At 36.1% G+C, this 26283-nt stretch overlaps 1 protein-coding gene and 1 pseudogene across 1 annotated transcript; one reads left to right on the top strand and one right to left on the bottom strand.

The window, feature by feature from the left end:
- Window positions 1-1074: 1074 nt before the first annotated feature.
- On the bottom strand, window positions 1075-25944 carry LOC127541112 (retinol dehydrogenase 12-like). The gene is made up of 6 exons (XM_051966220.1): window positions 25776-25944; window positions 22409-22648; window positions 22075-22167; window positions 6270-6458; window positions 2570-2676; window positions 1075-2111 (listed from the first exon to the last, which is right to left on the bottom strand). Exons 1-6 carry the CDS (start codon window positions 25942-25944, stop codon window positions 1914-1916), a joined length of 996 nt encoding a protein of 331 aa, XP_051822180.1. The 3' UTR covers window positions 1075-1913.
- Window positions 10624-12133, top strand: LOC127541111 (heterogeneous nuclear ribonucleoprotein K-like; annotated as a pseudogene).
- Window positions 25945-26283: the final 339 nt, after the last annotated feature.

The following is a 26283-nucleotide window of genomic DNA, read 5'->3' as shown; positions in this document are numbered from 1 at the left end:
TCGTCCTCAGCTGCTGCATCTGGCCTGTGGGCCGTAGTTTGAGGACCCCTGTTAGACTGTTACCAATCCCTGCCCTTCATTCTGACAGTAACCCATTCTTTCTTCCTGTGCTGCTTTGGCTTCTAGTCTATTATTGGTGCATCCTGCCCTAGCCTAGGAGCTTCCTGACAGACAGAGCCCTCCTTCCCCTCCCCCCCCCCGGAAGGTAAGAGCACCTTCCTCATCAAACTGGGGGGTTCTCTGAGGGTTGGGCTCCCTTTTCCCTCAGAATAAGGGCTCCTTCTAGCCAAAGCCCTCTCTTCAGACCTAGAATATACTTAGTTATTATGCATAGTATGAGAGCAATACATTGACTAATTTAGATTTTTATAAAAGTATAGCTTTGCTTATCCTCATATTGTCTATATACCTATTTTGGAGTAATGCTTGCCAGATATACTGGGTGGTTTTTGGTGACCTTGTTATAGGAGAAGAAGGGCCACCTCTTGTTCCCTCCAGTGAAGATTATGGTGAATTCACATTTGCAACAGGGCTTCTCCAATTCTCCTCTTAAGAAGTATTTCCTATTACCAATTTGCCAGTTACTCCATCTGCTATGGTTTCCAACTATGGTTATTTGTGACTGTAGGGTCCAGAATTCCCCAGTCAAGGGAACTCCAAGCCTCCTGCCCACCCCTCACTCCCACCAACATGTTAGCTTGATACTGAAGAAAGAGTCCGAGAGCTCCAATATGATTATGAAAGTCCTTTACTAATCATCTGGGTTACTTACAGAGGAGTTGTCTAGGGAGGCTACCAGATGATTCAAGGATCTCCAATCCCCATCATGCAGTCTAGGATGGTGACCAGATTATTAAGTGGATCCCCACAAAAGACCCCTCAAAAAGAAATCAGATAAGGGGAGGAGGAGCTAAAAAGCATCGTGTATACATGAATGTGGTGTGGGTAATGTCTTCATTTACTACTTGGGGATTGGAGCTGGTTCCAGAACTTGAGTGGAAACCTTCCTTCCCCAGTTCTTTTGTGGTTGCCAAACTGTTATGATCAAAATCAAAGTAAACTGAGGCACAAAGCTCCAAAAATGATCAATTTATTGACAAAGTAAGAATTTTCCAATGAACAGGGTCTTAGCCTCCTCAGCTAAGACCCTGAATGATGGGGACAACCCTCTTTTATAAATGAAAGGAAAAGAATATCCCAGAAATAGAAAGCAACATCATAGACAAGGAAAATAATGTGATTGGGCACAGAGCTTGTCGCATCATAGGCATGAAGGACAATATTAATTGCTGGAAACTGGAACTGCTGGGCTATTAACAATCCCTCCTTCCACTTTGATGATAAATTCTATATGCGTTTTACAAGAATAACTGATGGTTTATAGATAACAGACTAGATTTCAAATAAGGGCAGCACCTTACAAGGACAGCTGGTAGAACAAAGATAATAGGTTTCCTTTAATTAAGGTGATTTACAGGAAAGCTGGACTTTTAAATGAAATTGGAGGGGAAGACTGAACTTCTAAATATATATTCTTATGAAATTAGCTTAAAGATAAAGTGACTTGAGTAGTATACAAAATGTAGCACTGCCTATTACAGAATAAAATCAAATATAAAATAAAATATCAGTTACAGGATAAAATTAATTTGGTTTTCTCACTAAATCAAATGCAGCATATGAATTGATGAAATATTTGCTATACTGAAGAATAAAATGGACAACTGGAAAGACAATAAATATCTATTTAGATGCAGAGTAAGGTGAGACGAACCAGGAGAACAATCACATTACACAGAAAAATAACTTTGAAAGTGTTCTGATTAGTTTAGGGGTTAGCCCCAAGTCAAATCAGATCACTACAGTAAGTAGTGGAATAATGCGAGGCAGGGCTCACTGGGTTTTTTGACTGGTCATTCTTTCTTGATCATTTTCTCTAGATTGGTCAGTTTGGCTGAGGTGTTCCAGAGGCTGTGGGCTACTCCAGGGTCCTGGGCAGACTTAACAGGCAAGCTCAAGTTACATTTGGAGTTAAAATATTTTCCTGAAATGCCATGTAGTTCTTCCGCTAAGCTCAGGTACAAGACTGGAATGGCACCTTGTGCAGCGGTCTTGGATGACAGCAAAGGGAGAAGAGTCAGAAGTGAAAGTAATAACCAGTTCAAGGGATCTAAGGATACCTGGGATGAGGGAATAGGGGTGGGAGAGAAGATACTCCTTTCTAAGCTAGTAGAAAGAGTACACTGGCTTGGGAGTAAGGAGTCCTAGATATTCATCTCAGCTCTAAATCTATGTTACCCCTTCTCTGAATTTTAGTTTTTCCTTCTATAAAATAAATATGGATAATAAGACATCTCTCATGAAGTGTTATGAGACAGATGCTTACATGTTATAAAAGAGAAAATTATTATCTTCATATGTGTTATGATTATAGGAGTCATATCCAGAAGCTGTACCTTGCTCTAGTCTATAAGGGAGAGGGCTAATGTTAGGGGAAGTACAGAGACCACTACCTCCCAGACCCACATGGAGGACAAGAGAAATACAGAATACCTCTGTATCTCCTCACCTTTAAGAAGATGCTCACGATGCAGTAGATACTGCGATACGGCCAAGTAAAATTCTTCATAATTTCCGTTTTTACAATCCCTGGTTCCACTGAATTCACTGTCACACCTGAGGTACAAGGGGTAAAATATGGATCCAGGAGAGTGGGGATGGATATAAGAAAGTGTTATAATAATAGAGGTTATGAAGCTCCCTATCAAACAAAGCCCCAACTTCCTTTCCTAGCAACATTTAGAACTTCCCATGATTTAGCTCAAACCTATTTTTCAAGCTTCTTCTCACTTTCTGTCCAGCCTAAATTGACTCTTGTCAAAGCAGATTCCTTGAAACTATGCTCAAAGGGCTATCAAACTATGTATACCCTTTGATATAGCAGTGACTCTACTGGGTCTGAATCCCAAAGAGATCTTAAAGGAGGGAAAAGGGAAAAAACGTTTATAGCAGCCCTTTTTGTAGTGGCAAGGAAGTGGAAACTGAGTGGGTGCTCATCAATTGGAGAATGTCTGAGTCAGTTGATATATAAATGTTATGGGATATTATTGTTCTATAAGAAATGATCAGCAGACTGATTTCAGAAAGGCCTGGACAGACATACATGAACTCTGCTGACTGAAGTGAGCAGAACCAGGAGATCATTGTACATGGCAACAACAAGATTATATGATGTTCAGTTCTGATGGACATGGCTCTTTACAATGAGGTGATTCTGGCCAATTTAAATAGATTTGCTATGAAGAAAGCTACCTGTATCCAAAGAGAGGACTGTGGGAACTGAATGTGGATCACAACATAGTATTTTCACCTTTGTTGTTGTTTGCTTATTTTTTTTCTTTATCATTTTTCCTCTTTTGATCTGATTTTTCTTGTTCTATATGATAAATGTGGAACTATGTTTAGAAGAATTATACATGCTTAATCTATATTAGATTAGTTGCTATCTAGGGGAGGGAGAATGATAAGGGAAGGAGAAAAATATGGAACCCAAGGCTTTGCAAATATGTTGAAAATTATCTTTGCATGTACTTTGAAATATAAAAAGCTATTATCAAAACAGACTCCTCACTTCTCACTGCCTTGTCTTTTCTCATGCTGTTCTCTTTACCTGTATTCACTCTCTCTTTATCTCCATTTTTGGCAGTTTAACAATCATCCTTTAGAGTGACAACCCTTCTGGGGAGCTTTTCTTAATCTCTTCCAGCTAAAAGGAACTTTTATCTAACCTGAATTGACAGCACTTTGGCCTCCTCTTACACACTTAGGAAGTTTTCTTTACAATGAGCCCAAATTTGCTTCTCAGAAACATCTACCCTCTCTTCCTAGTTTTGACCTCTGCACCTAAAAACAGATTTCATCTTGCTTCCTTAAGACAGAACTTACTGAGGTGTGAATTTCATGAGGTCATGTCACATCTAGTTGAAAAGGGCAAAATATTAGGAGGTATTGGAATGTGGGAAGAATGGGCCATGGAGGTAGTTTTAGAGAATGTGTGAGATTATCCTCTCTTTATCTTATACTTGGAATGAAGTACCCTAAAGGACCTAAGTATTAAAGGTCATCATTAAAAAAGTAAAAGAACCAGATCAAATATCTTTTATGGATATAGGTAGACCAAGAAATTTTAACCAAACAAGAGTTAAAGATCAATCACAATAGATAAAACAGATTATTTAATATGCAAATTTGAATTTTTATATGAAAATTAATTTAACTAGAATAAAGAAGAAGAATGGTTAGTGGGAAGAAAAAACTCCTTGCTAAATATGTCTAAATAAAGAAATGAGGAGTAGTGATAAAAAGAAAGGTGGGATATATACCAACATATTTATAATAGTTCTTTTTATAGTAACAAAGTAATGGTCCATCAATTGGCTAAACATAATGGCTAAACAAGTTGTAATACATGAATGGAAAATTACTGTACTGCGAGAAATGATGAATATAAAGAATACGAAAAAACACTACAAGACATGCTGAACAAATGCAAAATGAAGTGAGCAGAATTTAAAAGACAGAAAGTCACAACTACAACGTAAATGAAAAGAAAAAGAAAAATGAAAACTGAATGATATGAAATTATGGCCATTAATTTTGCCTAAATTTCCTTAACTATAAAATGGTAATAATAATAATAATAGTGACTACATCTCAGGATCAAATGAAATAAGAATTATAAAAACAAAACAAAACAGCACAATCCTTGGCAATAGTAGTGGCTATGTAAATGTTAGTTATTATTGTTATTGTTATTTTATCCCAGAGAAGATATATAAGAATACAAAGTAGGGGACATGAAAGTGGAACTATAATGTGGGACTTGGTTGATATATTTGTTAGTTTTGCTGAACTACATTTTTATTCTATTTTATTCTTTGATGAATGAATATGGAAAGAAGAAAAGAAAATATTGGAAATTAAGGGTGATATAAAACAAAATATATGTATACAATTTTTTAATTAAAAAAGATTATTCATAAGTCTCCAGGTGAAATCTCTAAGGATTTATTCCTTTCCTGCTTTCAAAGCCAAATTCAGGGACTTCTTCTTCCAGCCAACTTCCCTGGCAAGCCTTAAAAACCTAAATACAACTGTTTTGTGTACATGTCACTGTAAGGTTCCAAAGGACAAGGATTGTTTTAGTGTTTATTTCCATTTCCCCAGAGCCCTTTCATGTGGATCAAAAGAGCCATTGTGCACAGCACTTTGCAAAGTTTACATAATTATTGCTATTGTTACTGAAAAGGTATTAAGTATTAGAAATGTTTGTTAAATTTATGAGGTAAACTATACCTATAATTAGGGCAAGGAGACTTGGGCTTTGTACCTAGGTAGTGAAATTTAGAGAGTATAAAAATCTAAGATATATATCCCTTTAGCAGCTAAAATCCACTGTAGTAATTAAATCTTCCTCTCAGGCTATTAAATTTATCTTAATTACTCGTATTATTTATACATTGTAAATTACAAAGTTGATTTGAGGGTGCATTTTGGCCTACTTATCCCAGACCCATTTTAGGTCTAGTTTACTTGCCCCATACTCATTTTAGGCTTTCTCAGATACCTAATCATGATTCTGGATAGGATAATAGGTATTCTGGGCTGTGAACCTATCCCTGTAGTGCATTTATTATGTATGTACTTATTCTTTGTGTCTCTTTCTTCCACTAGACTATAAAGGACAAGTACAGTAACTTATCTAAGTTTTGTATGTCTCAACTGCTAACTTAAATATTTATTTGCCGATCTGAGTTGTATTAAATAGAATAGATATGAGGGAGTGCTGAAGTTCGGGGAATGTAGAAAATGGCATCAGTGTTTATCTTCTTTTTTTTTTTTTTACTCCAATTGGTTATATACACTATACATATGTATGACGTGGGTTTATTCTGGAAAACAGAGATAGGGGACATGTTGATGACATAGTAACACAGGCAGATGTAGAAGACTGTGGCAGGAGAAGAAAACATTGGAAATGGAGGTAATTGTGGTTCAGAACAGGAGAGTAGCAAAGAAAGATGGTAGGAAGATTAAGGAGATATCAAAGGACCATTTAAGGGTGAAATGGACAGGATTGTGAATGTGACAGGACAATCTAGGAGAGATTCTGGGACCATATTTGAGAAGGTGGTATGGAGGGACTGTGGGATGAAGGGGAGGATGGCAGATGAGCCTCTAGAGGTGGTATGGGGTTGGGGCATGGTTACCTGTGCCTTGAAGTCTCTGGGCAAGCTCTTCAGTGAAAAGGATCAGCAGCAACTTGGAACAGTCATAACACTGTTGTGGATGAAGGGGGCACCCAGCTCCTACTAGGTGCTGTTCATCCACAAATCCATACTTGTGTCGGTAAGAGGTCACATTCACCACTCGGGCCGAGTTTGCAGAGAGCAGGCCCTCTGAAATAAAAGAAAAAAGAAGAAAGGAGGAGGAGGAGGAAGAGGAGAAGAAAAAGGTGATGATGATGATTATGATTATGAAAAGTGACTTGCTCAGTTTATAAGTTAATAAGTGGAAGAGTTGGGACTTAAATTTCCTGGGGGATCAGGGTTCCAGTTGGGACCAGATTTCCTGATTTGACATTCAGTGTTCTTCCCACTTTTAAACACTGCCTCTTCACTCGGATAGATACCCCCATCCAAGGAAACTCTTAACTCCAGCCACCATCCACCATTCTCCCTAAGGGAAACAATGGAAATCATGTTTCATGACCTTCAGGCTGGAGAGCCAATCTTTGTGCAAACACCATAGAACTCGGAGTAACAGCACATGGGTTTAATGGTCAATCCTGATGTTTACTACCATAAATATGGAGAAAGGATATATAGTAGAAGGCTCTGCATGTGCACAGAGAGTGCAAGTGCAAGTGCACTTGTTCAAAGGTCACTGCCCTTGTATGTGGCTAAAAGGGAGGCAGAGAAGACATATCTAGCCTCTTCTCCACCTCCCCCTTCTCCAAGGAGAATTTCATTCCTGCCATGAAGGGAAGCAGGAGGTTGGGGCCAGAGACCACTCTACCGTCCTCAAAGAGAGAATTAGCCTAGCACTTGAAGTGACTCATTGCTTAAAGAGTCAAGAAGATTCAATGCCTGATGACATCTCACTTGGAAAGTCCCCAAAAGAGAGAGAAAATAGATATAATTATAAGCTAGTACTCTTCACCAATAAGGTGAGAATCCCATACCAATGGGCTTTGGGACAGGGGTTCTATCACCTCTAAATGACTTGTTAGGACTGATGACCCCAAGCCATAGCTCCTGGTATATGTTATGCCACAGTTCCCAGTCCTGCAAAATCTCCCCTCCCTCTTTATCAGAATACTTGATAGAACATCAGAATGCCTCTCCCCATCCCAAACTATCAGAATGTCAGATACTGTCTTATCAAGATGCCTCTCCCCATCTCCGAGGTTCCTCCTCGCCATGCCTCCCCTCACCCTGTCAGAACCGGATTGTCAGAGTCCCGTTCTGCTCTCAGCACCCTGACTCCGTCTCCACCTCAGTCTACTCCCCCCCCCCCCCCCCCCCCCCCCCGTCTTAGCCACGTATGTATATGTCATTGAGAATTCTTATTATTTGCTGGATTCTTGGAGACAATAGTCTCATTCAGCCCTGGGACCAAATCATGGATCCATTTGGTCCCAGTAAATCTCTCCCTTTTAAATAAATTATTAAATATTCTCTAATCTCTATCTTGCTCAGTTTTTCCGGCATTACGGTATACAGATGGTATGCAATCTTTTCACTAAATCCCTTTCTTTGGAGCTTATTCCCAGCCCCCTATTTGAGGTCAACTTTGAGAATATGAGCATTTGACTTGTGTCTGGCAAGCATTCAGTTCTCTCAAAAGGCCTAACTAAGGATAGATTTAGACTTTGCTCCATACCACTACCTCTGTGTGGGGGTGAAGGCAAGGGAGATTGATGTAGAGCTGACATTTACACAGTTTTTGCAGAAACAAATTGATTTAGCATATAAGTAGCAAACATAGTTAAGCCAGTAAGCCACTAGATAGCCCTCTTTCTTCCAACCCCCTAGAAACCATACCCTAAGTGAGCTTTTCTTGCCCTGTCCTGCTCCATCCCCATCACCAACCTGGCAGTCTTGCCAGCAATAGTCTCCAGGTCTCCAGGCTTCTGTTCATGGGGTCTATGTCCCAGAATCTTTTTATCTCCTTAACAAAAATGTCTTTGAGGATGTGCTTTAAGCTGCTTGCCTCGGGATAAATTTTTTGAAGCTTCCTCCATAATCCAAAATGATTGAATGTGATGTTTACCTAACACAATGTCAAATATTGCAGGAAGCTTTTATATAAACTGACAAAATAGGTTGTGTCTAAAATGATGAAAATTTAAGACAATGTTTATCTCCCAGAGACCCCACCTTTGTCAGGTGCTCACAATGGACTGCATTGCTCACAGTACCCCCAAGGAAAAGGTCTCACTTAATCCAGGCTTTTGATGCTTCTGTTCTAGTAAATTGTGTTCATGTACAAGTTGTTCTTTAGGGAATCTAGTCTATTCTATCTCTCTGTCACTTTTCAGATAACCCAAATATGATTGTTCTGTTCTGTATGCTAACTGAGACTTCCCATCTGTTTTTTCAGTCAATAAAAGGGTTTAGAAACTAGATCCCAGAGCCAAAAACCCAATGGTAATTGGTCATATTCTCAACCCAACTCAATCCAATTGCTGGATCATGGGTGTGCCCACATTTTATGTGTACCTAGAGTGAGAATGATGACAAGGGAAGGCAGAATTACTTAATATTACTTTTACTACAGTTTACTCTAAATGAATGATAGTCTTCTCTGACTAGATGAATGATTGATATAGACAGGATAGTATCATGAAAAATCCCTGGATTTGGAGGACCTACAAATTCTAAGTGGATTTAAAACTAGGTCTTTATGAATTATAACCAAGAATAAAAAAGAATTGATAAATACAGTTGTTGGGCTGTTATTAATGATCTCTGGGGAGAAAAACAACCTAAAAATAGGACAAAAAAGCTAATCTTAACTTTCAAGAACATGGAGAGGAAATTCTTCAAAGCATATGTTGATAATGTTTACTTTGATCTCTGATAGAATTCTAGAATATATCATTAGATGGGTAGTTTGTGAGCATGTTAAAGGAGGAAATCACTGATCCTTAAGAGCTGATCGGTACTTCATACTTCTCCGATTGTTTAAGATAACCTGAAAAGATGATAAATGTTGGAGGGAAGGCAGGAAGACTGGGACACTAATACATTGTTGGTGGAATTATGAGCTGATCCATCTATTCTGGAGAGCAATTTGGAACTATGCCCAAAAGGCTATGAAACTGTCACTACTGGATATTTTAAAAAGATCATGAAAGAGGGGAAAAGGCTCACATATGCAAAAATGTTTGTAACAGCTCTTGGAAATTGAGTGGATGCTGATCAGTTGGGGAATGGCTGAATAAGTTAGGATATAATGAATGTAATGGAATAGTATTGTTCTATAAGAAATGATCAGCAGACTGATTTCAGAAAAGCCTGGAAAGATTTACATGAACTGATGCTAAGTGAAGTGAGTAGAGCCAAGAGAATATTGTACACAGTAACAACAAGATTATGTGAACTCTGATGCAAGCAATGCAATGATTCAAGTCCAATATACTTGGGATGGAAATGCCATGCACATTCAGAGAGAGAACTATGGAGACTAAATATGGATTGAAGCATAGTATTTTTCTTTGATTGTTTGCTTTTTCACTTTTGGTTTGATTTTTCTTGTACAACATGACAAACATGGAAATATATTTAAAGGATTGCACCTATTTAATTGAAATCAAATTGCTTGCTGTTTTTGGTGAGAGTAGGGGGAGTGGAGAGAGAGGAATTTGGAAAACAAAGTTTTACACAATTGAATGTTGAAAATTATCTTTACATGTATTTGCCCAGGGCAAGCTGCCAGACTAATGCAGAAAGTCAGTGACCGGGGCCCTGATCCCCAGTGCAAGAAGCTTGGGAGCAGAATTCAACTTTAAAAAGGAGCAAAATACAAAAAAGAGCCCTGACCATAGAAAGCTACTATAACAATAGGAAAGATCAAAATTTGAACTCAGAAGAGGACAACAATGTCAAAATGCCTACATGGAAAACCTCAAAAGGGAATATGAATTGATCTCACGTCTAAAAAGTCTTCTTGGAAGAACTCAAAAAGAATTTCTTAAAAATCAAATAAGAGAAGTAGAAGAAAAAAATGAGAAAATAAGTGAGTTATGCAATAGAATTATGAAAAAAAGAATCAACAGCTTGGAAAAGAAGCACAAAAATTGACTAAGGAAAACAACTCCTTAAAAAATAGAATCGAGGGCAACTAGGTGGCATAGTGGATAGAGTACCAGCCCTGAAGTCAGAAGGACCTGAGTTCAAATGTGACCCCAAACACTTAACACTTCCTCCCTGTGTGACTCTGGGCAAGTCACAACCCCAATTGCCTCAGCAAAAATAAATAAATAAATAAATATAGATAGAACTGGTCAAGAGAAGAGAAGTGGCTTCTTGCAATTGTCAACCCATTTAATCTGAGAAAATGGAGATTGAGCAGTCAGAAGAAACCTTCCCCAATTCTGAAACCAATGGTGAATTTGATAAGTGCTTGCTGAAGATATGGAGGAGGAGCAGGCTTTTAAAAGATCTAGACACTGATGAGAGGGTTGAACTACATATTTTGTTTTAAAGTAAGAATGCTGGAGTAGTGATTGGGAAAGGAAGCAAAAATATTAAAGCACTTCATACAGACTACAATGCTGATGTTTCAGTCTCATACAGCAGTAGCCCTGAGTATATATTGAGTATCAGTGCAGATAGTGAAACAATTGGAGGAATTCTGAAGAAAATGATCCCTACCTCAGAAGGGAGCCTGCAGTTGCTATTACCCACTGCATCCAGTCAACTCCCACTTGAATCTGATGCTATAGAATGTTTAAATTGTCAACATTATCCAAGAAAGAGACTCTGACTGCAAGTTAAGACTGTCGATTCACCAGAGTCTGGCCAAAGAAATTACTGGGGCCAAAAGTACTAAGATCAAAGAACTTCAATCGAACTCTCAGCTATCAAACTTTTCCAGAACTGCTGTCCTCATTCCATGGAAAGAATTGTTCTTATCAATGGAAAGCCTGATGGAGTTGTGGCGTGCATAAAGGTTATACTGTATCTTATATCTGAGTTTCCCATAAAAAAATATGCACCATCCTATAATCCCAAATTCTATGATGAAATCTATGACTATGATGGTTTCACAATGATATTTGATGATGGAGGAGGATGCCCTGTAAGCTTTCCCATGGGGAAGAGGAAGCTTTGACAGAATGCCCCCAGGTCATGGTGGAAGTCTTATGTCCCCATCCAGAAGAGATTATGTTGACAGAAGCCCTCACACAGGGCTTCCTCCTCCTGGAAGTGGTGGCAGGGATGATATCAGAGCTTGAAAAATTCCTGTTTCACCATTACCATCTAGAGGAGATCTTATGGCGTATGACAGACCATTACAGAAACATAGTTGATTTTAGTGCTAATAATACTTAGGATTCTGCAAAGATACCTGGAAGTCTTCCAAATGCAGATGACTTATGAGCCACAGGGTGATTCTGGATATGATTATTCATATGCAGGAGGCCATGGACCCATTATTACAACACAAGCATCTATTCCCAAAAATTGGCTGGATCTATTATTGGCAAATGTGGTCAGCAAATTAAACAAAATTGTGAGCCTTTGGAAGGATCTGAGGATGACCATTACAGGAACATAGGATCAGATACAGGATGCACAATATTTACTGCAAAACAGTGTGAGACATTAGGCAGATGTTGAAGGACTCTAATACAAGATATGTGTGTGTGTGTGTGTGTTTTTCTTTTTCTGTGTTGTGAAGCAGTATTCTGAAAAGTTTTTCTAAGACTAGTGAAGAACAAAAGGAGTCCTGCAATTCTTTTTAATCTGCTTCTGTTTTAAAAGTCAGCATTCCTCTACTTCATAGGTATTCTGAATTTGAGGTATGGGGAAATCTTCTGCTGTTCACCAGATTTAATGCTTTAGTTTCTTACAAATTGGCAGGAAGGGAGGAGAAGAGAAGGGAGAGGGTGCAAAACTAACACTGAATTTTTGAAACAGCAATAGAGAGAGTGAATTTTATTTTTGTTCACTGTTGGTGGTAAAAATATTAATAATAATATTTTCCCCTTTTGTAACTATTGTGAATACCTTGCTTTGTGATCACTGTAAATTTGTTTGGGGGGTGGGGTAGGATAGGGGAGAAAGAGTATCAAGAATCCACATGTCCCTGGCATCCATTCAAAGCAGCAAGCATTATAGCAATCTAGTGTTTGACAAACCCAAAGCCCCTAACTTCTGGGAAAAGAATTCATTATTTGATAAAAACTGCTGGGATAATTGGAAATTAGTATGGCAGAAATTAGGCATGGACCCACACTTAACACCATATACCAAGATAAGATCAAAATGGGTCTATGACCTAGACATAAAGAACGAGATTATAAATAAATTAGAGGAACATAGAATAGTTTATCTCTCAGACTTGTGGAGGAGAAAGAAATTTGTGACCAAAGATGAACTAGAGACCATTACTGATCACAAAATAGAAAATTTCGATTACATCAAATTAAAAAGCCTTTGTACAAATAAAACTAATGCAAACAAGATTAGAAGGGAAGCAACAAACTGGGAAAACATTTTCACAGTTAAAGGTTCTGATAAAGGCCTCATTTCCAAAATATATAGAGAACTGACTCAAATTTATAAGAAATCAAGCCATTCTCCAATTGATAAATGGTCAAAGGATATGAACAGACAATTTTCAGAGGATGAAATTGAAACTATTACCACTCATATGAAAGAGTGTTCCAAATCATTATTGATCAGAGAAATGCAAATTAAGACAACTCTGAGATACCACTACATACCTGTCAGATTGGCTAAGATGACAGGAAAAAATAATGATGAATGTTGGAGGGGATGTGGGAAAACTGGGACACTAATGCATTGTTGGTGGAGCTGTGAACGAATCCAACCATTCTGGAGAGCAATCTGGAATTATGCCCAAAAAATTATCAAACTGTGCATACCCTTTGATCCAGCAGTGTTTCTATTGGGCTTATATCCCAAAGAAATACTAAAGAAGGGAAAGGGACCGTATGTGCCAAAATGTTTGTAGCAGCCCTGTTTGTAGTGGCCAGAAACTGGAAAATGAATGGATGCCCATCAATTGGAGAATGGCTGGGTAAATTGTGGTATATGAATGTTATGGAATATTATTGTTCTGTAAGAAATGACCAGCAGGATGAATACAGAGAGGACTGGCGAGACTTACATGAACTGATGCTAAGTGAAATGAGCAGAACCAGGAGATCATTATACACTTCGACAACAATATTGTATGAGGACATATTTTGATGGAAGTGGATTTCTTTGACAAAGAGACCTGAGTTTCAATTGATAAATGACGGACAAAAGCAGCTACACCCAAAGAAAGAACACTGGGAAACGAATGTGAACTATCTGCATTTTTGTTTTTTTTCCCGGGTCATTTATACCTTCTGAATCCAATTCTCCCTATGCAACAAGAGAACTGTTCGGTTCTGCAAACATATATTGTATCTAGGATATACTGCAACATATCCAACATATAAAGGACTGCTTGCCATCTAGGGGAGGGGGTGGAGGGAGGGAGGGGAAAAAAATCGGAACAGAAACGAGTGTCAATATAAAGTAATTATTAAATAAAAAATTTAAAAATAAATAAATAAATAAATAAATAAAACAAAGCAGCAAGCAGAATGTAATGCCCTATTCTAAGAAATGTTTCATGATTTTCAAAGTAAATTTAGCAAATCTAAAAAAATTAGAGCTGGTCAAATTGGGGAGAGAAATCCACTGAAGAAAACAACTTCTTTAAAAGTAGAATTGGACAAATAGAAAAGGAGATACAAAAACTAACTGAAGAACATAATTCTTTAAAGTATTAGAATTGGGCAATTAGAAGTTAATGACAATGAAGAACTAAAAGAAAATATAAAATACCTCACTGGAAAATCAGCTGTCCAGGAAAATAGACCTAAGAGAGATAAATCTAAGAACTATTGGACTACCTGAAAGCCATGATCAAAAAAAGATTTTAAAAAATGATCAAAAACAGCTTCCCTGATAGCCTAGAAACAGAGGGTAAAATTTTCTTGAAAGAATACACTGATCCCCTCCTGAAAGAAATCTTAAAATGAAAACTCCAAGGAATATTATAAACAAATTCTAAAACTATCAGGTCAAGGAGAAAATTATATAAGCAGCCAAAGAGAAACAATTCAAATATCAAGGAACCAGAGTCAGTATTGACAAGACTTAGGAACTTCTACATTAGAGGATCAGAGGGCTTGGAATATGATATTTCAGAAGGCAAAAGAGATTGGATTACAACCAAGATTCAACTACCCATAAAAATTGAGCATAGCTTTCAGGGGAAAAGATGTACATTCAATTAAATAAAATTTTTTTTAATTATCCTGATGAAAAGACCAGAACTGAACAGAAAATTTGATCTTTAAATACAAAACTCAACAGAAGCATAAAAAAGATACACAGGAAAGAAAAAACAATAAGAGGGTATTCAATAAGATTAAACTATTTACATACTATACAAAAAGATGATATTGGAACTCTGAGAACTATTTCTATATTAGAACAGTTAGAAGAAAAATAATTAGAGGGTGTAGGTATAAATTGACTTTGATGCTATAATATAAAAAATTAATTAAGGAATGTAAAAAAAGGATTGTACTGGGAGAAGAGAAAAAGGGGGAGGCAGAAGAGGGTAAATTACATAAAGAGGCACAAAAGAAAAGAAGAGAAGAGGGATGAGCATTGTTTGAAACTTATTCTTTGAATTTGTCTCAAAGAGGTAATAATATACACACTCAGTTGGAAGAGGAAACTATCTTACCCTATAGGGAAGGAGGAAAAAAGGGGAAGAAAAGGGGGGTTGATAGAAGGGAGGGTAGTTTGGGGAAGATGCTGATCAGAAGCAAAACACTGCTGAGGAGGGAAAGGGTGAAAGGAAAGAATAAAGTATAAAAAGGAGAGAATGTAGGAAGGAAGGAAATACATAGCAAATAATAACTATGAATGTGAATGGGATGAACTCTCCCATAAAACAAAAGTGAATAAAAAAGTAGAATAAAAACCAGAATCCCACAATATGTTTTTATAAGAAACACATTTGAAGCACAGAGACACATACAGAGTAAAAGTAAAAGGCTGTAGCAGAATTAAAGTAAAAAACAAAACACAATAAAAAACTAGGGTAGCAGTCATGATCTCAGAAAAAGCAAAAACAAAAAATAGATCTACTTTAAAAAGATGAGGAAGAAAACTATATTTTCTTGAAAGATGCCACAATGAAGTAATAATATCAATACCAAATATACATGCACCAAGTGATACAGCATACAAATTATTAAAGAGACGTTAAGTGAGTTACAGGAAGAAATAGAAGCAAAACTATGCTAAGGAGGAACTTAACCTCCCCTTCTCAAAAGCAAGTAAATCTAACCACAAAATAAACAAGAAAGATGTTAAAGAGGTGAACAGAATTTTAGAAAAGTTAGATATGATTGACTTCTGGAGAAAACTGAAAGGGGATAGAAAGCAATATGTCTTTTTCTCAGCAGTGCATGGCATCTACACAAAAACTGATCATGTATTAGGGCAAAAAACTTTCACGATCAAGTTAGAAAGGCAGACATGTTAAATGCATCTTTTTTCAGATCATGATGTAATAAAAAATTACATATAATTAAGAGTTATGGAAAGATAGATTAAAAATTAACTGGAAACTAAATAATTTCATTTAAAGAATGAGTGGGTTAAGGGGCAGCTAGATAGTGCAGTAGATAGAGCATTAGCTCTGGAGTCAGGAGAACCTGAGTTCAAATCTGATCTCAAATGCTTAACACTAAATAGCCTTGGGCTATTCACTTAATGTGTGACCTTGGGCAAGTCACTTAATCCCAACTGACTCTCAAAGAAATAAAGAAAAAAATTTTTTTAAGAAAAAATGAGTGGGTCAAAAAACAAATCATAGAAATAATAACTTCATTAAAAAGAATGACAATAATGAGATAACATAACAATTTTTTTTTTTTGGCCAAAGCAATTGGGATTAAATGACTTGCACAGGGTCACACACCTGGGAAGTGTCAAGTGTCTGAGGCCATATTTGAACTCAGATTCTCCTAACTTCAGGGCTGGTGCTCTATCTATTGCACCACCTAGCTGCTCCCAACATAACAAAATTTATAGAATACATATAGCCAAAGAAGTACTTAGGGGAATACTTATATGAATAAAGTAGAGAGAGAGTAGATGAATGAATTGGGATACAACTTTAAAAGTTCAAAAAAGAACAAATTAAGAATCCCCAATTAAATGTCAAATTAGAAATTCCAAAAATCAAAAGAAAAATTCAAGTTGAAAGTGAGAAAACTATTGAATTAATAAATAAAACTAAGAGCTGGTTTTATTGGGGGGGGGGAACAGGCCAACAATAATAATAAAATAGATAAAACTTTAGTTAATTTGATTTTTTAAAACAAGGAAAACTAAATTACCAATATCAAAAATGAAAAGGGTAAATTCACTATCAATGAAGAGGAAATTAAAGCAATAATTAAGAGCTATTTTGCACTAATGTATACCAATATATCTAACAGCCTAAGTTAAACAAATTAATATTTTCAAAAAATATAAATTTCCCAGATTAACAGGAGATAAAATATTGAAACAACCCCATTTTAGAAAAAGAAATTGAACAAACCATCATGAACTCCCTAAGAAAAAATCGGGGGAGTGGGGGAGGGCAGGGAGGGAGCAGCTAGGTGGTGTAGTGGATAGAGCACCAGTCCTGAAGTCAGGAGCACCTGAGTTCAAATTTGGTATCAGACACTTAATACTGCCTAGCTGTGTGACCCTGGGCAAGTCACTTAACCCCAATTGTCTCAGCAAAAAGAAAAAAAAAAGAAAAAATCCAGGGCCAGATAAATTTACAAGTGAATTCTACCAAATATTTAAAGAACAATTAATTCCAATACTATATAAACTATTTGGAGAAATAAGCGAAGGAGTTCTACCAAATTCCTTTTGTGACATAAATATGGTGCTAATCCCTAAACCAGGAAGAGCCAAAACAGAGAAAGAAAATTATAGACCAATTTCCCTAACTCTTCATGCAAAAATTTTAAATAAAACATTAGCAAAGTGATTACAGCAATTTTCACCAGAATAATATATTATGACCAGGAATGCAAGGCTGGTTCAATATTAGGAAAGCTATTAACATAATTGACTATTATCAGTAACAAAACTGAGAGAAAATATATGATTATTTCGAGACAGAAAAACCTTTTGACAAAATATAGTACTCATTCTTATTAAAAACAATAGAGAACATAGAAATAAATGAAGTTTTCCTTAAAATGATAAGCAAAGCATCAGCAAGCATTATCTGAAATGTTTCCCAATAAGATCAAGGATGAAACAAGGATGCCCATTATTACCACTGGGATTCAATATTGTATTAGAAATATTAGCTTTATCAATAAGTAAAGAAAAAAATTAAAGGAATTGGAATGGGCAACGAGGAAATAAAACTCTTACTCTTTGCAGATGATATAATGGTATACTTAAAGAATTAACTAAAAAACAATAAAATAATGAACAATTTTGGCAAAGCTGCAGGATATAAAATAAATCCACATAAATCATCAGCATTTATATATATTACCAACAAAACTCAACAAGAAGAGATAAAAAGAGAATTTCCATTTAAAGTAATGATGTACAATATAAAATATTTAAGAAACTACTTGCCAAGACAAACCTAGGAATTATATGAACACAATTACAAAACACTTTTCACATAAATGAAGTCAGACCTATACAATTGTAAAAATATTACTCACACATAGACTGAGCTAATATAATAAAAAATGACAATTCTACTAAATTGATTTACTTATTCAATACTATACCAATTATATCACAATGCAAAGGAAGGTGACCTAGCCATACTAGATCTAAAACTATATTATAAAGTAGCAATCATAAGAACTTTAGTCCTGGCTAAGAGATTAATGAAATAGATTAGGTACAAAAGACACAGTAGTAAATAATTTTAGTAAACTAATATTTAATAAATCCAAAGATTTCAGATTCTGAGATAAGAACTCAGTATAAGAACACTATTGGAAAAACTAGAAAATAATATCGCAGAAGGTAGGCATAGACTAACATCTCATATAATTTATCAAAATAAGGTCAAAATGGATACATGCTTTAAACAGGATAATATCATAAGCAAATTAGGAGAGCAAAAAATAAGTTTACCTGTCATATCTATGGAGAAAAGAAGACCATGATCAAGCAATAGATAGATAACATTATGAAATACAAAATGGATAATTTTGGTTATGTTAAATTTTTAAAATTTATTACAAAGAAGACCAATGCAAGCAAAATTAGAAAGAAAACAGAAAGATAGGAAACAATTTTTATGACAAGTATTTCTGATAAAGATCCCATTTTTTAAAGATATAGAAAACTGAGTCAAATTTATAAGAATACAATTTATTTCCCCAATTGATAAATGGACAAAGTTTTCAGATGAAGAAATTAAAACTATTTATAATCACATGAAAAAAATGTTCCAAATCACTATTGATTAGAGAACTGCAAATTAAAACAACACTAAGATGACACCTCACATCTTTTTTTTTTTTTTTTTTTTGCTAAGGCAATTAGGATTAAGTGACTTGCCCAGGGTCACCTAGGAAGTGTCCGAGGCTAGATTTGAAAGCCTATTCCACCATACTTTTCAAAAAATGTGAAAAACCTGCCTCTAGCACAAAATCCAAATTAAGGAAACAAAGTTGGAAAAAATTAGTAATCATAAGAATGTACAAATAACAAAAAATATGAATCCACCAAAAAAGAATCCAGAGAAAATAACTCCACAACAGCAATAACATGACCATTTCACCACAAGATCTATTAGAATTCCTGCATGAAATGAAGAAAGAATTCAAAATGATATTAAAAATGAAGGGAAGAACTTTAGAGTAGAATTCTGCAATAATTGCAGAAGCCATGTATTAAAAAAGGAATAGACAAAATGGAATGTATACAGATGATGAATGGAATGGTAAGTAGACTAGAGAATAGGCCATGTAGAAGACTGATTGAAAGAACAGAGGGACTTAATCCTTAACTTAGTCCAGAGAAAAGAAAGCATAATAGGGAATGATTACAGTCTTCAAGTATCTGAAGACTTGCCACATGGATGAGGGATAAAATTTGTTCTGAGCTGATAATCATAACTATGAATGGGAATGGGATGAACTCTCCCATAAAATGGAAGCAAACAGCAGAGTGAATTTTAAAATGGAATGCTACAATATATTGGGATTTTTTAAAAAAACATTTTATTTATTTCTCTGGCTATGCATGTATATTAATTTTTAAATATACAATTCTTTGTGAATCATATTTAGAGATGAAAATCATAACAAAAGGGAAAAAAACACAGGAGAGAAAAAAAACAGAAAAAAAGGAACATAGCATGTGTTGATTTACATTCAGTCTCCATAATTTTCTTTCTGGATGCAATGGTGTTTTCTATCCAAAGTTTATTGTGCTTGCCTTGGATCACTGAATCCCTGAGAAGAACAAAGTCTTTCATAGCTGATCATCACACAATCTTGCTGTTATTGATATAGTATTTCTGATTCTGCTTGTTTCACTCAGCTATCAGTTTGTATAAATCTTTCCAGGCCTTTCTAAAATCAACCTGATCATCATTTTTTATAGAATAATAATATCCCTACTGCAACATATCTAACATATATAGGACTGCTTGCCATCTAGGGGAGGGGGTGAAGGGAGGGAGGGAAAAAAATAGAAACAGAAGCGAGTGCAAGGGATAATGTTGTAAAAAATTACCCTGGCATGGATTCTGTCAATATAAAGTTATTATTAAATTAAATAAAATAAAAAAAAAATAATATCCCATTACTTTCATATATCACAATTTATTCAGCCAAAAAAAAAAAACAAAATGGCAAAAATATCAGAGGAATTAATGAAAAAAAATTGCAAAGGATGGTGGCATAGCAGGAGCAGACCAAAACTCTACTATAAAGCAGTAATCATAAACCATTTGATACTGGTTAGGAAATAGAGTGGTAGATCAGTGGAATAGGTTAGATACACATGACACAATAATCAATGACTATAGTAATCTAGTAGTTGATAAATCCCCAAACTCCAACTTCTGGGATAATAACTCACTCACTATTTCACAAAAATTGCTGGGGAAACTGGAAAATAATATGTCAGAAACTTGGCATAGACCTACATCCCACACTCCATACCAAAATAAGGTCAAAATGGGTACATAATTTGGACATAAAGGGGTGATGCCATAAGCAAATCAGAAAAACAAGGGATAGCTTACCTCTCAGATCTTTGGAGAAGGGAGAAATTTATGACCAAAGAAGAACTAGAGAACATTATGAAATGCAAAATGGACAACTTTGATTGATTATATTAAATTAAAAAGTTTCTGCACAAACAAAACCAACACAAACAAGATTAAAAGAGAAGAACCAAGGTGGGAAAATTTTTTTACAACCAGTGTTCTGAAAAAGGCCTCATTTCTAAAATATATAAAGAACTCTGTCATATTTATGAGAATACAAGTCATTTTGCAATTGATAAAAGATCAAAGGATATGGACAATTTTCAGATGATTAAATTAAAGCCATGTAAGTCATATGAAAAAATCCTCTAAATCACTCTTGATTAGAAAAATGTAAATTAAAACCACTCTGAGGTACCATCCCTCAGATTGGCTAGGATTACAGAAAAAGAAAATGAAAAATGTTGGAGGGCATGTGAAGTTGAGAAATTTCAACCATTCTGGAGAGAAATTTGGAACTGTGCTCAAAAGACTACAAAACTATGCATATATCCTATGCATATATCATATCCTTTGATCCAGAATTGCCATTACTGGGTCTATATCTTAAAGAAATCATAAAGTGGGGGAAAGGACCCACATGTGCAGAAATATTTATAGCAGCTCTTTTTGTGGTAGCAAAGAATTGGAAAATGAGTAGATGCCCATCAATTGGGGAATAGCTAAATAAGTAATGGTATATTAAAGTAATGGAATATTATTCTTCTATAAAAAATGATCAGGTTAATTTTAGAAGAGCCTGGAAAATTTTACACAAATTGATGCTAAGTGAAACAAGTAGAAACAGGAATACATTGTACAGAGTATCAGCAAGATTATATGATGATCAACTATGAAAGACTAGTTCTTCTCAGTGATTCTGTGATCCAATTATCCCAATAAACTTTGGAAAGAAAATGCCATCTGCATGCAGAAAGAGAACTATAGATATTGAAAGTAATCAACATACTCCTATGTTCATTTTTTTTTTTGTTTTTTTCCCCCTTCTTTCCTGGTTTTTCCCTTTTGTCCTGATTTCTCTCTCCCAACATAATTCATCAAGAAATGAATGTTTTAAAAAGTTAATATACATGTATAACCAGAAAAATAAAACAATTTTTAAAACTTAAAAAATAAAATAAGAAGTTTGTTCTGATTGGCTCCAGAGGACAGTAACAAGAACAGGAGAAGAATATAAAAGGAAAGCAGATTTCCTTTCAATACAGTATAAAGAAAACCTTTCTAATAACCAAAAGTAGAATAGGCTTCTTCTTGGTAGTAGTCTCTTAGTACTAGAACTCATCAAGTGAACATTGGATGGGAATGATGTAAGAATTTCTATTTAGAGAAAGATTTTCTAGATGACATTTGAGGTCCCTTCTGAAGCATGGCTTTGTTCAGAGAATAAGGGTCTAGGAGAAGAAAAGAGATTGGGGGAAGGCTGTGTTTTATCCTCACTCAGTAACAGGTTTGTGAGCAGAAAGTGTCCAAGGTAATTGGTCATGAAAGTCAATTCCAGGCCATCTGAAGTAATAGTCTTGTAGGGTAGCCCTGGAAGAAAGCAAGAATACAAGAGGGTTAGAGTCATCACACAATCTCCAAGTTGAATTACATGAGAGAAGGTGAAAAGCATGTGTGTTGGGAAATTTGGATTTAAAATTCAGGAGGAACACTTAATTTTGAAGTGTGGTTACTTAGGAGGAGAGGGAGTCAGAATGGGTAGTTGTGGTATAGTTGGGAAGAATTTTCTATTATGAGCAATCTCTAGACCTGGGATGGGGGGAAAACATACCACAGATTCCAGCATTGTTGACCAGAATATGGATGTGGGGTTCTTCTACAAGAAGTTTCTGGGAAAAGCTCTGGATGGAGGCCACAGAGCTGAGGTCCAACTCTCGAAGGAGGAGATTCTTGTTCCCAGTGGCTTTCTGGATGTCCTCAAGTGCTTTTCTCCCCTGAGTCAGGTTCCGGCAGCCAAGGACCACATGAGCCCCACGTCGGGCGAGCTCATAGCACACAGCCTTCCCTATCCCTGGGCCAAAGGAGACATGGGTGGGTTTAGAAGTCAGAGGAAGGAAGGATAGTGAAGGGAGGAAGCTAGAACTGAGTTGATAGTTTCTCTCTTATCTCAAATTTAACAGTACAATAAACATTAATTGGGCACTTGTAATATGCAGAGCCCTATGCTGGGCACTGGAAGGAAGATAAAATTTATTTCAGGTCTACCTCCTGAAAGTATGTAGTTTACGATTTAATAGTGAGGGTTGAGATAGTAATAGGAGGAATCCTCACTGCTTTCCCTACCAGTTCCTTAGTATCATTCTCCTGGATGAATATAATAGCTTGTTAAGAGGATTACTAGCCTCTGATTTATTCTTCAAAAGCAGACAGAAATAAAGGCCTCATTTCTAAAATATATAGAGAATTGACTCTAATTTATAAGAAATCAAGTCATTCTCCAATTGATAAATGGCCAAACGATATGAACAGACAATTTTCAGATGATGAAATTGAAACTATTTCTATTCGTATGAAAGGGTGTTCCAAATCACTATTGATCAGAGAAATGCAAATCAAGACAACTCTGAGATACCACTACACACCTGTCAGATTGGCTAAGATGACAGGAAAAAATAATGATGAACTTTAAAGGGAATGTGGAAAAACTGGGACACTGATGGGACACAACTCCGAGTTGTGAATGGATCCAGCCATTCTGGAGAACAATTTGGAACTATAGTCAAAAAGTTATCAAACTGTGCATACCCTTTGATCTAGCAGTGTTTTTACTGGGCTTATATCCCAAAGAGATATTAAAGAAGGGAAAGGGACTTGTATGTGCAAAAATGTTTGTGGCAGCCCTTTGGGTAATGGCTAGAAACTGGAAACTGAATGGCTGAGTAAATTATACTATATGAATGTTATGGAATATTATTGTTCTATAAGAAATGACCAGCAGATACCCAGTAAAAGAACTCTGGGAGATCACTATGAACCACTATATAGAATTCCCAATCTTTCTATTTTTGTCCACCTGCATTTTTGATTTTCTTCACAGGTTAATTGTACACTATTTTAAAGTCCCATTCTTTTTGTACAGCAAAATAACTGTATGGACACGTATACATATATTGTATTTAACTTATATTTTAACATATTTAACATGTATTGGTCAACCTGCCATCTGGGGGAGTGGGTGGGGGAAGGAGGGGAAAAATTGGAACAAAAGGTTTTGCAATTGTCAATGCTGAAAAATGACTCATGCATATATCTTGTAAATTAAAAAGCTATAATAATTTTAAAAAAGAAGAAATGACCAGCAGGATGAATACAGAGAGGCTTGCAAAGACTTACATGAATTGATGCTAAATGAAATGAGGAGAACCAAGAGATCATTATACACTTCAACAACAATACTATATGAGGATCAATTCTGATGGAAGTGGCTATCTTTGGCAAGGAAAGGATCCAATTCAATTCCAATTGATCAGTGATGAACAGAACCAGCTACACCCAGTGAAAGAACACTGGGAAATGAGTGTGGACCACAACATAGCATTTACACTCTTTCTGTTGTTGTTGGCTTGCAGTTTTTTCTTCCCAGGTTATTTTTACCTTTCTAAATATGATTTTTCTTGTGGAACAAGTGAACTGTATAAATATGTATACATATATTGTATTTAAGATAAAAAAAGAGAAAAGTTCTGAAGCTACATCCAATTAACCAGTGATTAAGGTTACATAAGAACTAAGACAAAGAATGGTCTCTTTTACCTATCAAAAAAAATCAATCTGGGTGGAAAAGACCTTCAGTTTCTGGCTAAATTAGAAACAATTGCTATTAACATTCATTCTTGAGTCAAACTTTGAGGCATGTAGTAAATGCTTAATAAATGCTCTATCTACCTGGAAAAAAAAAAAGCAGACACAACAATCTCATCCATGTTCCCTACTGCCCAAAATTTTCAGTGCCCCTCCCATTACCTAGTATGGTATTTAAGGCTCTTTAGAATTTAACATTACTCTATTTTTCCCGTTTTATTTCATGTTATTTCTTTTCTTCCTTCTATAGGTAGACTATAACTGTAGTACAGGACACAGTTATATACTGTTATATACATCCTGCTCGCTCCTGTGTTTTAAACCTTTGCTCACTTTATTTGTATAATAGCCTTCCTTCTTCTACCCATTTTGAACTTAAACTTAAAAGTTCAACTTAAGCAATACCCCTCCCATAAAATTGTCTCTGGTCTTTTCCATTTTACCTCAAATACCACTTTATTTTGTATCTCTCTAAAGAATGTGTGTATATATCTATGGAAGGAGGTAGGAGGAAGAGAGGGAAATGTTAGAACACAAGGTTTTGCAAGGTTCAATGTTGAAAAATTATCCATGCATATGTTTTGAGAATAAAAAACTTTAATAAAAAAAATACTTAACCTAACCAAAAAGAAAATTTGACTTCAGTGAAAAAAAAAAAGAATGTGTGTATACCTGTACATATATGTTTGTGTATATATATCAGTAAAATGATTCACAGACCTGAGAGTTAGAAAGACTCAATCGAATCTGGCCTCAGAGCAGATGTATTTACTGTATAATCCTAATTGTCACTTCATCCTGTTTGCCTCAGTCTCCTCACCTATAAAATGAGCTAGAACATCTACACTATCTTTGCTAAGAAAATCCCAAAAGGGCCTAAGAGAGACCCAAATGTGGACGAGACAAATACTGAACAACAACAATTGCATATATCAGATAATTTATCAGATAATTAACAAATGCTCCCCCTCCCCTCCCCCCCCCCCCCCCCCTCCCCGCCATGGACAAACCAGTGAAGGAGGGAAAGAAAAGAAAAAGATTCTATTTTGGGTTATGGGGACTGCTGGGGAGAAGGGGAGGGCAATGGTGAGAAACATAAGGACCTTGGAAAGAGGGGAAATAGGGACTTGCACACAGAAGGATGGAAGGAATGGAAACTCTAGGAAGGAAGAGGAATGGGTGATTTTATACTCACGATGTGACGTGTGTGTGTCTGTATGTGTGTATTGCAGTGGGAAGGAATAAAAACATTGTTTTCTCTAGAAGAGGGATGGGAAGTCCAGGAAGGGAAGAAATGAGAGGAATGGAATTCCCAGGCAGTGAGAGGGAGTTCTCACCTGAGTTAGCTCCAGTAACCACAGCAGTCTTCCCAGTTAAATCTACAGGGCAATTCTGGAGAGTCCAGGTGCTTGATCCATTTCTATACACCATCCATAGCACAATCAGAAGGAGAGAGAGGAAAGGAAGGACATAAGAAGTGTAACTGTCTAGATTCCAGGTCTCCATGTCCAGCAATGCCAGTGGCTCTATGAAACTGGGTAGAGATCTAAACCGTTTAAGAGCTGAGATTAGACATTCATTGCCATCTCAGGTTCAGTGTCCACCTTAACAAATTTGAAACACCCATTTTTCCCTTACATGGAAGGGGAGGAGTTTGTGGTCTGGCAAAAGAATGAAATACCTAGGACTTTAATCAAAGCAAAATTTGAGATCAATTGATCTGACCACAAAATGGAAAGGTAGTGGATTACACCTGCCCCTCTTTGGCAGAAAGCTTATAAGAAGACAGCATGGAATAGAAAGATGAGACTGGCAAGGCATTTTCCACTCCATTTTCCTAATGTC

This window comes from Antechinus flavipes, chromosome 6 (assembly GCF_016432865.1).
Source record: "Antechinus flavipes isolate AdamAnt ecotype Samford, QLD, Australia chromosome 6, AdamAnt_v2, whole genome shotgun sequence".
Classification (NCBI taxonomy): Eukaryota; Metazoa; Chordata; class Mammalia; order Dasyuromorphia; family Dasyuridae; genus Antechinus; species Antechinus flavipes.
Note: the sequence above shows the minus strand (reverse complement) of the source record. Positions and strands in the feature narration are given on the sequence as shown.

Bases quoted from the DNA above. Each gene is read 5' to 3' on its own strand.
- LOC127541112 (XM_051966220.1), bottom strand. From the start codon at position 25,944: ATGGAGACCTGGAATCTAGACAGTTACACTTCTTATGTCCTTCCTTTC. The intron at 6,459-22,074 runs GTGAGGATAAAA...CTTTTATTTCAG, and splicing joins GCTCACAAACCTGTTACTGA to AGGGCCTGCTCTCTGCAAAC. The intron at 2,677-6,269 runs GTAACCATGCCC...CTTGTACCTCAG, and splicing joins CCAGAGACTTCAAGGCACAG to GTGTGACAGTGAATTCAGTG.